Here is a 15,115-nt window from a genome sequence, read left to right as displayed (position 1 = left end):
CAAACCCATAAAACTCATGACGGTAATGCAGGAAGACAGAGAAGGTATCCTCCTCATTCAGCCCTCAGAGCTACTGCTGTGCACAGAGAGAAGAGCCAAACCAGGAAAACAAACCCTGCCAGAGCCCTGTGTATTGCATATACCTGCAGCAGGACACCTACGATGTGCTGAGCTGGGTGAATATTGGTTATTTCAAGGAGGTCAGGAGGAAGAGTTTTATTGCCAAGGCTAGACAAGACAGGTGTTTTTCAGGTATGCAGCCATAGGATATAAAGAAGAGCAAAAGACTTCTTGAAGGCTGCACAGCTATAGAACACAAGGCAGAATGCACAGACTCCAATAAGGGAAAAAAAACCCAAGAAATCTGAAAAAAAAAAACCCCAAAGTTTCCCACGGGAATACTCCTATGTTAGGGCAGGACAGAGTGGCCATTCAGCTTTTGGGAAAACTCAAAACTGAATCAATCCCAGGCAATCTGATCAAAGTTTCTGCTTTCAGTGAAGGCTTGTACCAGCTGATCTCCAGACAACCCTTCCAACCTGAAGTACTCCTGACTGCAAAAATATCCAATGGTCTGGATACATAAGACACAAAAAACCAAAAGAAAAAACTCCATTTGCAAAACACACAGTACATATGCAAATATATTTAAAAACAACAAAAAAACCTTATTGCTTTGTTCAGATTTTGACATAGGTTACCTTAAAATTACTCAAAGTCATTTGAGAATTTCTGTAGAAATCACTGACTGCTTTTCAGCAGAGATCAGCTTAAACCAGAAATTGAAATGATGCTGGAATTCAAACTGTATCACTTTTTATGAACTAAACAACATTTTCCTGGTCTAAGAAGAGTAATCCCCATAAAATGCATTTCCAGGCTCTTGTTTTGGGCTCCTTTTCTCTTGTTTGGTTTACACAAAACTTTGAAATACTCTGTGGATAGCTTTATGAAATCAAAATGCCCAAACAGTCCTCTAACAAACTTTTAGAATTACAGACTAGCAATATTCTATCTTCTTTGACTTAAAAGTGCATACACATTCAAAAGTTTTATACATTTCCTAGACATCTTTTTAACAGACAGAAATCCTATCAGACATTTTTGTTTTCAAGGGGAAAAAGAAAGTAGTTAAATTCACAGTTTGAACAAGTGTTCCAAGGAAAGCCTACTACATTTTTTCTTCTGGGAAATCAAACCACGAGGATCTGTTGACAAGTCTCTTTGGCAGCCTCAGTATCAATGGCTCTCTCTCTGGACACTCTAGGAAGGAAGTCCTGGGGGAAGGCAGTTGACTGGAAGGCGCTGCTGGTGCTTCCTGAACATAACTGGTTACAGTTTCTGTGTGAGGGGTGTTACTGCTGGTATTCACTGTGATAACACTCTGATCAGCTGCTGTTTCTTGAAGTTTGACATCAGCATTTCTATCTCCATTATCTAAGTTTTCTCCTGTGGCAGGGATACTATACTTTTTGTCTACTCCTCCAGTTTCCTCACATCCTGCCGTGCTCAGAAAAGATGGAGACTCAATTTCCCTCTCATTTATTTGAGTTGTGCCTGTCCATGTAATACTGCTGTCCCATTCGGTACCTTCTGGTTCCTTGCTACTATCACTATCAATTGTAATCACCACTGGAGAAGAATGTACTGAGTTACTCGTGTGATGTTTCCGGTGTTTCTTCTTATGTTTTTTCTTTTTCTTTTTAAGATGCCTCGTTGTGTCTGTTGCTTTTCCTTCATAGACTATCTCCACACTTGGACTCCTCATTTTCTTCTTCCTTTTCTTACGCTTTGTCTCACTGCTTGCACGATTGTCTGACAGGCTATCTTCATTTTTGCAGCAGTCACCAAATTTTGACGAAGTTTTCTTGGACTCATTTTCTCTTTCTAGATTTGTGCTTTCCATGAATGCATTCTCCAAGTGGCGAGTTTTGTACTTCCTTTTTCCACCAGGCTTTTCACTTTTCATTCTGTCAGCTCCTCCAGAAGGAGTCCTTGATCTGTTGCTTGACCGACTCCTTGATCTGCATCTTTCATAACAGTAATAGTGTCTCTCATGGAGTCCCCTCTGGCTATGCAGATCTGTCCTCTCAATAAATGATCGTATCCTGTATTCTGGACTAGCAGATTGCCGCGAATAAAGAGTGTTAGACCGGGTCCGCCTTCTACTGGAGGATTCATAGCTGTCTCCAAAGACCTTTCGACTACAGAAAGCAGAACCCCACTGGTGTCTACTTTGATAACTGTCTCTTACATAATAGCGATCACTGTCTCTACTTCTTGATCTCCTTTTACTGTGGCCTTTGCTGCGAGAACGTGATCTGCTCACTTCTCTGGATGGAGTGCTCTCACCACTTAGAGAGCCCCTCTGGCTTTTCAGAGAGGCTTTGGTGTCATGAGCCCTTGATCTTCTGCTGCTTCTTTTGCTCCTATGTTTGCTACTATCTCTGCTTTTCGATCGTCTCCGTTTAAGTTGGCTTTTGCTACGGTGCTCCCTTCTAGACCGATGGCCATGACTGCCTCGACTGTCCCGGGAACACGACTGTGGGCTTCCAGACTTTCCCTTTTTAGACAATCTGTGATTCCAAGGAGAGCATGCTGTGTCACTCCCTGGAGAGGGGCTCCAACTCAAGTCCTGTAGAGGCAGATCTTTTCTTTTACATTTGTTCTTCTCATCCTCTTTTGATTCCATCTTCTCGACTGCAGGAGATAAGCAGCTTCTACAGCTTCCGACATCCTCCCTATATGATGGAGAATGTGGTGAGAAGCTCCTGCTTGGTTCACTGTCACTCCAGCTGTGACACTGGACTGGTCGCTGTTTCTTGACATCTTCTCTTTTCTCTTCTTTGACGGACTCCTCAGAGTCAGAGGACAGCTCAACCACTTCTGGTGTCCTCTCCGCTAAGGGCTTAACGTACCCGACAATGACACAATTGTCTGAGGAAGAGCCACTGTCGTTTGAGTCCGCATTAGCCTGTAACTCCGTCTGCAGCTTGGCTCTTCGGCTCCCTGAGGCAGAGTCTTCATCAGAACTTTCCGATGACTCCAGAGGAGAAGCTATGGTTGCACGAACCTCTTCCGAAATGGAATAGGAAGGCCCTGGAGTTTCATCATCCCACGGGGCCTGACCAAGACCAGCTACAGACAAACTACTATCCGGCCCTTGCGGGTATGCCACATCTGGAGATATTGTAATAATGGATGAGTCTGACTGGCTTCCTTCCTCATATGATGGTGCAGGACAGTCATAATTGGCATGTTGATCGTACGCTTCTAGGTTAAAAGGACAACGAGCAAAACTGATGAACTCGTGCAGGAAGTGCTCTGTCCGATTCAGCAAAAACGGCTTTAAATCGTCAGCAAAGGCCTGACTTTCCAGATCGTATCTAGTCACGTTACTCATGATGATGTGCTGCACAATATTGATCAGAGACCCGTGGGCACCAAACAGGACTGTAAGTTCTCGCTTCAACCAAGGAACCAAGCGGTGAAGGCAAGCGGGGTTGCGGCGGAAGAACTCCGCCGAAATCTCTCGGTATCGGCCGCCGTCCTGAATGCTGCGGATGCGCACGCCGGTGCGGTACAGAGCCCTGCGGAAGGTGATCATGTCCTCCTCCTGAATCTGCCGCAGAGATCTGCCCTCTGCGCTAGCCTTTCTCCTGGAGGCCAGCCTCCTGAGCATCTGCTGAATCTCTCTGTGTCTGTGTCGCGTCGGCTCGCTCGACAGCCCTTCAAACAACATCCCGTTATCCGGAGGGGACGGCATCCTCCGGGAAGGGGAACCGCGCGTGCGGCGTTCCCTCGTTAACGTAGTGCGATAACGAAACCTCCGGCCATCGGGGCTGGCAAAAGAGCTTGTTTCTAAAGGGCTCAGTATGTACTCCTTGAAGTCATCTTCAGCACGAATCGTATGGAAAATGGAAAAAAAGGGTTGCTTGCAGAGCGGGCATTCTGCTTTGTTTTTTGACCATTCTTGGACGCAGCGGAAGCAGAACCTATGCAAGCAGCGATCTAGATATGCGACGTTGTCAAATCTGTCCAGGCAGATGGGGCATTTGGAGTCGGGAGACGCATCTGTTGGCAGCTTGCTGGTGCTGGCTTTTGGTGAAAAATTGCTGTTTTCTGCAAACTCCTTATCTGACGTCATGTTCTAGAAAAGACAAAATATCATTGCTGTCACAGAGAGGTAAAAATCTTACACTCTAGATGCAGAAACCCATAACAATTGCTTTTACAGTTGCAAAACTCAGCAGTGGTTCTGACAGAATGCTGGACATAGAGGCAGCATGAACTAACTACTTTGTCTGACTTCTCTTCACAGTGAGATATAGCTCGTCAGTGCTGCAAGTTTTACATGGCACTCAAATCATGCTGGCATAGATGAAGGTAACAGGCAGGCCTGTCTTCTTTCCCACTCTTAAATAACTCCTTTGATGTGGTCAGTAAATTTATGATTTACATGGTATCTTCCAAAACATAGCTTAAAAATCTAGCATTTATATATAAAAAGTATAAGAACAGTTAGTTCTGTACTTTAAAACAAACCAGCCAAAAGAAGTAATTGCACTTGAACTATGTTATCACCTTCCAAGTTCTGCTGGACCTGTTCTGTTCCTGCACAGTCTGCCCCTCTTTGTTGGGCATTCATGCTGGACCACACACAGCTTGTTGGACAAGACAATCTCCAGGGATGTGCTCCTGCCAAAATAAGTATTTTTTTCAAGACTGAAGCAGAAACAACCAGCTGTCATGCTGAAGTACACACTGCCTTTTATCTAGTCAGGTTGTCATGCTGTTTGCCTGACATAGTAAATTTTCTTCACAGTGACTGGTCTGGGGCTGAGCTTTGAATTTGTGTTGAACACAGTGTTGATAATACAAAGTTACTTTTGTTATTGCTGAGCAGGGCTTGCAAAGAACTTTTTGTACTTCTGTGCTGGTGAGGAAGTTGGTGGGGCATGCAAGGTTGGGAGGAGACACAACTGGGACAGGTGACCCAAAGTGACCAAAGGGACTTCCAGACCATGTGACACCCTCAATATATAACATGGGGAAAAGAAGGAGGAAAGGTGAGACATTAGGAGTGATGATGATTGTCTGCTCAAATCACCATCACACATGATAGGGCCCTGCTCTCCTGGAGATGGCTGAGCAGCTGCATGCCCATCGGAAGCAGTGAATCAATTCCTTGTTTTGCTTTGGTTGTGTGCAAGGCTTTTGGTGTCCTTATCTAACTGTCTTAATCTCAACTGACAAGTTTTTCAGCTTTTACTCTTTTGACTGCCTCCCTGATCTCAGGGAGTGTGGGAGTGGCTACCTGGTGCTGGGCAGCTGGCTGCGGTGAAATCATGAGATGTGAAACATGGTCAACATAAAATCAATCTACTTAAAAGTTGATTTAAGTTTTGGCGTTACCCTAAGGCATTACAATCCAGCGGAAATAAGTTACCACGCTACTTCAAAATCCATTAGCCCGTGTTTTGCAGCCTGCCTGGCAGCAGGCCTTTCCCGCCGGCAGGACACCGGGAGATGGGGCAGCAGCGGCGCTGGGGTGCCAGGGGCGCAGTCCAGGCTCAAAGAAGTGCCCGCGCTCCCGCGGGTGTGAGCATGTCCCGGCGCACTCACCGCCGCCGGGCCCTCGCTTCCCGTGCGGGCCAGGGCCGCGGCCGCCTTCAGCCTGTGGCGCGTCCGGCTGCGCCCGGTGCCGGGAGGCTCCCGCCGCTCCTCCCCTGGCGGGCGGCGGCGGCGGGCACCCTCCGCCAGGCGCCGGGACGGGTCCGCCATCGGCGGCGGCGTTACCACGGGAACAGCCGCCCGCGGGCGCGGAGCTGAGCCGGGATCCGCCGGGGCCGAGGCCGGGGCCGTCTCCGTCACATCCGCGCCCCGCGCAGTGACGCCATTCCGGGGGCGGGGGCCGGGGAGGGGCCGGGACGGGCCGGGATGGCGCCGGCGGGCGGTGGCTCCGGCGGGTTCCGCCGCCTGCTGCGTGCCCGCGGGGCTGGCGGTGCTGAGCAGCCCCGGGGAGCTGCTCGGGGCGGCGGCGGCGGCGGCCCCTGGGCAGTAGAAGCGAGGGGAGTGGCGGCGGGTTGTTCCGCAGGTGGTGGCTGGCGCGGTGGTGCGCAGCTGGGCCTTGCGCGGCCCCCTGCGGCCGCTGGCGTGCCGCATCCCGACCCAGGGCTGCCCTAGGCAGTGCAGAGCCGCCTGCGGGAGCTTGGCACTGTCTCCGAGAGTGCAGAGGAATCCACGGAAGGCTGGAGAAGCCGTGTGATTGGTTGGGCAAGTAAAACATAAAGAGCACGTAGGAAAGAGGAGATAGACAAAGCATATGCCGTTATGAGGAAACAGAAAAATAACTGTCCTTACTGATTTTTACAAGTACTCACTTGCAGTAGTGTGCAAAGGACGTGGACAAGGCCAGCTGTGCAGGCTGCCACAGGTGGGGCGCAGCCTGCCGCAGTACCTGCATGTATTACTACCGGGACTGGTGTAAAACGCGAGCACAGCCAGCCCTGTCCCTTTCCTTGTCCACAGTCAGTATGGACTAAAGTTTGCAAAAGCACACGGGCACTCACAGAAGCCCAGAGTACCAGCACAGCCCTTCTGTTCATGTGATAACCCTGCCCCATATCCTGAGCCGTTTCACTCATTCCCACGCACCAGATGGTCCTGCTTCTTGCTCAAGAGCAAATGCGTGCTGTGGCACTTCCCAACAGGTGCTCTAGTCCTAAAGATCTCCCCAGGTGGCAGCACCAGCCTATCCTTCATGATGTGCCTGGACCCAGAGCCTGCTTCTCACAAGGTAGCTCACCTTAAAGTTTGCTCAGGAGTTACATCCCTGCTCCCAGTAATTTTCCCTGGTGTTCAGGGCAGATACAACCTCTGTTGTGTCCACAGCAGGCAGCATCAGGCATGTAGGCTGTGACCTGCAGTCCTGCTTTGTGTGTGGGTGCCAAGACTCACTCATTTTTCTTGCCTCAGTTCCCAGCAGGTGCACCTGGGGCACACGTACCCATCCTCCCCCAGTGACTGGAGCTGCACTGGCACCTGCACCCTTTGCTGGCATCAGGACCATTATCCACTCCCATTGCTGGCATAATAGGAGGGATTTGTATCTCAAACAAATACAGAGTACAGAGACAGTTGTACTCTGTCAACTTGGTAAATCCTGTGTGCATGTGTCAGCTCTTAGGCAAGGTGGGACTCACTTGGACAGCTCATCTCTGGGTCATGCAAATATTAGGGTATACTTGAAAGGCATCCCAGGCTCTTCACAGGGGTTTATAACTTCTGAGCTGAAAAGAAGCAATTCTAGAAGTAAAATGGATCTGGATTGAGGTGCTGGTTTTCTACACAGCTGTGAAGGGCAGCACTCATATGACTCCTCTGCCACTGACCTAACAGATTGGCAGCACATCATCCCACATTCCTCTTGAAGCTAGGGAACAATCTTTTCTTTGTGAGCCTGGCCCTCCTTCCTCTGCCATCAGGGCCTCTGGAGTCCCTTGGTCAGCAGCAGGAATTTTCCCTGCCAGCAGCTCTGTGGGAATAAGAGTGTGGAGACATGGTCATGTCTTCCTGAGCAGCAGCCACAGCACTGGCAGTGCCCACTCTGTTGACAGTGGGATCTGCAGTCCCTGACCAGGGACAACTCCCAGCCCTCTTTCTAGTGTGCCCTGGCACCTCGGACAATGCTCACTCAGACACAGCATCAACCGCTGCTGTGGGAAAGGAGGTCATCAGAAGGTTCAGATTGTTCAATTCCTGAGTTTGTTCATCATCTCCCATCTCAGCTACATCACCCTGTAAATACATTAAAATTGTCATAGACCTATAGCAATGCTCCTCCAAAGGCTTCTGTGCTGATGGACTCTGCCTCTCTGCTGGCTTTCTCTGAGCCAAAGCTGACTGGCTGGATCATTCTTCACTGTTCTCACAAGAGCTGTCCATACACACTGTCCACAGAAGAGCTCAGCTTCAGTGTGCCCTTGTCCTCACTGTGGTGTTGAAGCCTTCACCAGCTTTCCCTGACTAGCTGGGAATCTCCAGCAGACACCAAGAGCAGGACTTAGAAATAGTCTCTGACCACTGGCCTGCCCCAGGCTGGGTCCTCTTTAGTTTTATCGTCTCAGCCTTTGCTTTAGGTCCCACCAGTGGTGTGCACCTGCAGCTACACATGGGCAGGTACCTGTCAGTTCAGGGTTGTAGCCTGCTCTTCTACAAACATTCCAAGAATCACTTTGCAGCCAGCTTAAGGGAAATCTCTCTTTTGGATTTGTTCCTTCTGGCCAGCGAGTCTTTGTGATCATGTAGAGATGCTTTACTTCAGAGTTGCCAGGAGATGGCAAAATACTCCCCGGCATCCCCTCCAAGCTGGCTTGCCTGCACCGCAGGCTGGAGCCGTGCAGGACTATGGGGAAGCAGCAACAGCAGCTGAATTTCTCTCCCTTCATCTTAGCCTGCTGCTCGGTGTGCATGCTTGGGGATGCTTCTCTAAAAATCTCCGGAGGACCAAGACCTGTCCATTTTCTCATGTCCCTGAAGTCCCAGGCAGAGCCTATGACTGCTCACAAGAGAGATGAAACACTTGCTAATGTCCCTGCTGATGACAACGACCTTGCACAGTGACAGCAAGCTAGGGCAGAAGGAGACCTTTCTCTTTTTATGACATGGCTTAGCTAACTGAGAAACCCATGTGATGTTTCTGTGTATATTAAAAGAACTAAGAGCCTCGCTCAAGAGCTTTTACTTCTCTAGCCTGTCTTGACTATTCCCTGTATCCTTTCTCCTGTACTGCTGTCACAGCTCAACGCTAGAGTAAATGTCAAGGATCCTAGAAACATCTCCAGTTCCACATCCTGATGGTGACCTGAAGTTATGTCAGCATGATGGCAGAAGCAAGAAACCACTTTTACCTCCCCCATAAGACAGAAGTGGGATTAAAGGCCCCACAGAGATTTAGAAAATACCTCCTTCTAGTCTAGTGGGAAGGTGCTGGTTTTTGCTTGGGTAGGGCTAATTTTCTTCACACTATCAGACTGTGAGTTGAATTTGTGCTGAAAACAGGGCTGGTAACATAGGGATGGGGTTTTTTCCTGCTGAACAAAGGCCTTTGCTACTCCTCACCCACGCCACCAGTGAGGAGGCTGAGGATGTACAAGGAATTGTGAGGGGACACAGCTGGGACATCTGACCCCAAATGACCCAAGGGATATCCCTATCCCATATCATATGGTGCCATGCTTAGCATATAAAACTGGGGGAAGAAGAAGAAAGGGGAGAAAGTCCAGAGGCATGGCATTTGTCTTCCCAAGTCATCCTTACATAGGATGGGGCCCTGCTCTCCTGGAGATGGCTGAACACCTGGCTGCCTATGGAAAGCAATGAATGAATTCCTTGTTTTGCTTTCCTTCTGTGTCTGACTTTTACTTTCCCTATTAAACTGTCCTTGTGTCAACCCATGAGTTTTTTCACTTTTACCATTCCAGTTCTCTTCCTCATCCCACCACAGAGATGTGAGCAGGTAGTTATGGGGTGTTTAGTTGCTGGCTGGTTTAAACCATGACAGTCCTTCTTTGGACCCAATGTGGGGCTCAAGAAACTCAGATTATGATGGACTAGATTGGAATGTGCTAGATGAAACTCTCAGCTGTTATGGCTGTTAAATTAATAATCAGCAGGCTCCAGTGCTTGCCCCAAGGGGTCACTTGCCTGACGCTGTATTGCAATCCAGTGCTTGTTGGTGGCTGCTTGCTGTAGCTTCTTGTTTCGCTCTGCTGTGCTTATCTCACTCTGCTGTGCCTGGGAACATTTTGATAACAGCCATGATGTGCGTGGGCTGGCAGGTGGCCAGAGCATTGCAGCTGTCACTGGACAGGTTGGAATTCCAGCATGAACTTGAAGCAAAGGGACTGTGACCTGTGAATGAGTCCCCAGTACAGGGGAAGAGTGTGAGAAGTCCTTTCCCTGAAGAAGAAGGAGAGGCAGGAGGTGGGCCAGGTGATGAAGCAGATATTCCCCTGCAGCCCATGGTGAAGCCATGGTCAGGCAGGCATGCATCCCATGCATCCCATGGAGGTCCATGGTGGACCCTGTGGTTGGTATAGCAGGAACCCCTGTTTCTAGCCAGACTAGAAAGAGGTGAGGAGTTCATTACGCTCTTAAACCTTTCAGTCTGGCACAAAATGGGCAGGGGTGGAAATAGTAATGGAATGTCTTTAAATTGTTGTAACCCATTATTTGAGTTTCGCTTACAGGAATTACTATACCAATGGAGCCACATGAACCAATGGAGGACAAGTTTTACAATAAACAGTGCAAATGCAGCAGTGACTTCACCTGAGCTGGCTCTAGGCCACAATGCCACAGCACATCACCTCTCCTCTCCTATCCTGTCCTGAGTGACCAGCAGAACAGACCGAGATCCAGCCTATGGGCTCTGAAATGAATTCAGCTGACATTCTACGGACATATGTTAACATTTGGTGGGCTTTTGCACAGGAATGATACCTGTGTATTATATCAAAGGATGGAGAGGGAATAGGGGGTGTCAGTGAGATTCTATTAAATCATGTAGGACTACAGCATGACATAAATTGTATGAAGTAAGGAGTAGAGAATGTACTGGGTTTGGCTGGGGTAGTTTCCTTCACAGTGGCTAGTATGGGGCTGTGTTTTGGATTTGCACTTACAACAATGATAATATACAACAGTTTCTGAGCAGGGTTTCCACAGAACTTAGGCCTTTGCTGCTCCTCACCCACACCACCAGGCAGGAGGCTGGGAGTACAGAAGGAGTTGGGAGAAGACAGGACATTGTCAGCACAGCTGGCCTCAGTGGACTCAAGGGATGTCCCACATCCTGTGCTATCATGCTCAATATATAAAGCTGGGTGAAGAAGAAGGAATCAAGGGGGAGGGTATTTGTCTTCTGAAGTTACTGTTATGCATGATGGAACCCTGCTTTCTTGGAGATGGCTGAACACCTGCCTGCCTCTGGGAAGTGGTGAAATCCAATAGTGAAGGAAGGTTTTGTTTTGCTTGTATGTGTGTCTTTTGCTTTACCTATTAAGCTGTTATTATATCAGCCCATAAGGTTTTTCACTTCTACTCTTCTGATTTTCTCCCTGATCCTGCTGGAGAAGGAGTGAGCATGCAGCTGCATAGTAGTTAATTGCCTGCTGGGTTTAAACCACACCTTTAAAACCTAAGTTTTAAAGCCAGTTATCTCATTTTTTTAATACACTGATCTACCTCTCTCTGAAAAAGCTGTCTCTGAAGCTGTTCACTGATAGTGTTATATATTCCACCTCTCCTTCTTTTTAAATCTCTCTGTTCAGCTTCTGCTTGTGTGCTTGCTCATAGAAGTCCAGAAGCATATAGAAACCCCCTCAACCTTCTTCTGGGATTTAATAATAAGGGCTTTTTCTCAGTATCCACCATCTTCTCACCTAAGAAGATGCAGTTCAGAACAGAAAGCATGTTTCCTGTCACATTCAAAATGATGCAGCAAATAACTCTGTTTAGGCAGCATTAACCATTCAGATGACACCACCAGAGATGGCTAAAGGAATATATACATAATGCTGATGAGATCTCCCTCAGATCTTCTTTTTCTTTTTCATCCTCTTTAATAAAGCACAGCTTATATATCAGAGTAAGACTGATTTATTAGCCTTGAAGTGGTTTGTTTGTTTAGATTTCAGGGGGGTTGTTTGGAAAAATTGTGATCAGCATGCTTTTGATTAGCATATCTAAGAGGACTTTCATTTAATGAAATGATTAGTTGATTCACCCAGGTATGCAGCCACACTAACAGCTGCTTTAATAGAGACAAAAGATTCTCCTTCAAATACAATCTTATCTCATTAACATGAAGCAGTACCCATGGATACATGTTAATTATAAGGTTGATAAGAATATGTAAGGACAGCTAAACCTGGTGCCAGTAAAAGTTATGGAACAGATTTTCTTGAGTGTGCTCCCATGGCATGTGCAGGACAAGCAGGGGATCAGGCCCAGCCGGCATGGGTTTAGGAAAGGCAAGTCTTACTTGATCAGCCTGATTTCCTTCTATAACCAGGTGACCCACCTAGAGCATGAGGGAAAGGCTGTGGATGTGTCTGCCTGGACTTCAGCAAGGCCTTTGACACCATCTCCCACAGCGTTCTCCTGGAGTGCTAGCAGCCCACAGCTTGGCATCTTCACTGGGTTAAGGACTGTCTGGATGGCAGGGCCCAGAGAGTGGTGGTCAACGGTGCTGCATCCAGCTGGTGGCTGCTGACCAGTGGTGTTTCCCAGGGATCTGTGTTGGGTGATCATGATCTGGGTGATGGGATCAGTCACTTTGCAAACGACACCAAGTTCATCTGCTGGAGGGCCGGAGGGCTCTGCAGAAGGATTTGGACGGCCTGGATTGACTGGCCAAGGCTAATTGTATGAGGTTAAACAAGGCCATGTGCCAGGCCCTGCATTTGGGGCACAACAACCCTGTGCAGAGCTGCAGGCTGGGGAGGGAGGGCTGGAAATCAGCCCAGAGGTGAAGGACCTGGGAGTGCTGGTTGACAGCAGCTGAACATGAGACAGCCATGTGTCCATGGTGGCCAAGAAGGCCAGTGGCATCCTGGCCCGTACCAGCAATGGTGTGGCCAGCAGGACCAGGACAGTGACCATGCCCCTGCACTTGATGAATCCACTCCTCAATTCCTGTGTCCAGTTCTGGGCCACTCGCTACAAGAAATGCACTAAGGTGCTGAAGTGTGTCCAGAGAAGGGCAATAGAGATGTAAGTTCTATAGGACAGGCTGAGGGAGCAGGGGTTTTTAGCCTGCAGAAAAACAGTCTCAGGGGTGTCCTTGTTATTCTCTACAGCTACCTGAAAGTGGGGATCAGCCTGTTTTCCCAGGCTTCTACTGACAGGAGGAGAGGACATAGCCTCAAGTTGTGCCAGGGGAGGTCCACGTTGAATGTCAGGATGGATTTCTGTACTGAAAGGATGGTCAGATATTAGAACAAGCTGCCCAGGGAAGCAGTGGTGTCACCATACTTGGAAGTTTTCAAGAAGATCGAAGTAATGGTCTAAATGCCAGGGTGTGATTGATCAAAGGTTGTGTTTGATGATCTTGAAGGTCTTTTCCAGCCATGATGGTTCTGTTTACTGTTGTAGCTGAATTATTTAAGGAAGTCTATTGAAAATGAGGAAAAACAAGAAACGAAGTCATTAGTCAGGCCACTCTGGGCTAAATAGAGCTTAAATCACTTTAATATATCATGATAATCAATTTCTCTCAAGTTATGCCACCCAGAAAGCTTGAACATAATTGCTTCATTCCTGCATTACATGCTGTTTGAAAATGGAGGAATTGTGCAAATTCAAACTAGAGCCTTCTGCCTCTTTAAAAATAATTATATATATTCACATACATAATAAAAATGTTATATATTTGTTATCCTCTTTATTATTTATGTACTACCATCTGTAACCTAAAGGCTATATACATACAGATTTTTGTCAACAAATGCAAGTTCATGGTGAACAGAAACTATACAAAGTTTTAAAATCCCAAGATGACCAGATGAAATATGCATATAAAACCTAAACACAGCACTTCAGACTACTTCAGAAAAGTAGCTCACTGGTCACCACAGACCAAGAAGCAAAAGCTACAGCTTCTATGGGGAAAGAGTAAAAAAAGATGTATTTGTGGTATGAGACAGAGAAGGATAAGGACACACACTCAGGAAAGCAAGATTTGGCACTAAGCCCAAAGGACATATCAGGAGGTGATGTGTCATGAGACCCTGTTTAATGACATTGCAAAAGCTTTGTCATTAGAAAAACTGAACAGACCTGGAATTGGGTTTTCTGCCTTGTTGTGCTGCCAGATATCTTGTAAGAGTTTGGACAGATGGGTTTCATTTCCCTATCTGCAAACACAGTCGGTGAGTTTTCTTCGTGCATTGCCACTTCAGATCTCCTCTGCTGTTTGCTGCTGTCTTCCATCCCTCATCTCGTGCTGTGACCACTCCAAACGATCCTCTGTTTCCAAAGAGAAGTCAGTACTACAGGACCTTGACTCGGCGACAGAGGCACGGCAAAGCTGTGTTAACACACCCAAGAAGCATCCAAGAAGCAGAAGTGCACGAAGCCTTTGGAAGCTAGACGGCAGTGTTGGCACACGCTCCCAGCCACACGCAAACTGCTGCTCGGGATTTGCGCACTGGGATCGGACTGTGGAAACTCCCTTTACGGGAATCGGGTTTCTACCTGCCTTTTTTGTCATCTGAAGAAAAAATGGTTTAGCGTCTCTGAAACTTCATCCTCAAAAACAGCAAACACAAAAGGGGTGCTCAGGGCATAGCGCAGAGCAATAGCCAAATAGGCTCAAATGAAGTTCCCAAAGCAGAAAGAATACACCATTTTCCTTAATAACAAAAGGTGTTTTCTCCCTGTAATTCAAATTTCGGCAAGTCAGTAGAGGTCCAATTGAACAGTGGCATACCACTAAATGAGCTTGTCACTAAGAGGAAGTTACAGTTTTTGAAATTGGTCTTTCCATTCAAACGAAAGAGAGGTGGAGAGCTCTGCCACAAACACTGGAAGAGACAAATGGTTAAAAAGATAAAGACCTTCAAAGACCGTATGTTGCCCCAAGCAGCCGTTAATTGATTTTGCTGTAGTTCAGTGAGTCTGGCTTGCTTTTAACGGCTCATTTGGCAAGCTGCTGCTGCAACGATTTCTAATAATAATAATGTCATAATAATCTTTTGACTGGGTACAGATGTGTGGCTATTCAGGATTGCTCTAAAAGTGATTTCTGGACTTGGTGGGATGGGAAAATGTAGACAGTAAGTTCCTTTAGTTCCTTCCTCTGTGGCACACATCACACTTAAGAACAGAAGGACAACAGTTACTCTAAGGAAGAGGAAAAGGCATTTTCCTTCTCTTATTTTAAAATAATTGCAGCAGCTAAGAGCACAACATGGCCAGCAGATAAAGACAGCATTTACTTTGTTCACACTACGTGTGTTACTGTCATTAAGACAACATATTTTTACTCAAACTATTTTTTGGTAGAGTGGTTTTGATAGTTCTCCATTGCAAATGATATAAATTATAT

General features: G+C 47.3%; 1 protein-coding gene across 2 annotated transcripts; it reads right to left on the bottom strand.

Annotated features, from left to right (window-relative positions):
- Nucleotides 1-615: 615 nt before the first annotated feature.
- TOPORS (TOP1 binding arginine/serine rich protein, E3 ubiquitin ligase) lies at nucleotides 616-5,865 on the bottom strand. Of its 2 annotated transcripts, XM_039733251.1 has the most exons (3): nucleotides 5,626-5,762; nucleotides 4,585-4,698; nucleotides 616-4,150 (listed from the first exon to the last, which is right to left on the bottom strand). In XM_039733251.1, exons 2-3 carry the CDS (start codon nucleotides 4,642-4,644, stop codon nucleotides 1,172-1,174), a joined length of 3,039 nt encoding a protein of 1,012 aa, XP_039589185.1. In that variant the 5' UTR covers nucleotides 4,645-4,698; nucleotides 5,626-5,762; the 3' UTR covers nucleotides 616-1,171. The 2 variants fall into 2 exon arrangements, with proteins under 2 accessions (XP_039589185.1, XP_039589184.1); XM_039733250.1 differs by lacking the exon at nucleotides 4,585-4,698 and having other exon boundaries at nucleotides 5,626-5,865.
- Nucleotides 5,866-15,115: the final 9,250 nt, after the last annotated feature.

This window comes from Passer montanus, unplaced genomic scaffold (genome assembly GCF_014805655.1).
Source record: "Passer montanus isolate IOZ18808 unplaced genomic scaffold, ASM1480565v1 scaffold85, whole genome shotgun sequence".
In the NCBI taxonomy this organism is placed as follows: domain Eukaryota; kingdom Metazoa; phylum Chordata; class Aves; order Passeriformes; family Passeridae; genus Passer; species Passer montanus.
The sequence above is the reverse complement of the archived record's forward strand: the minus strand, read 5'-3'. Positions and strand labels throughout refer to the sequence as shown.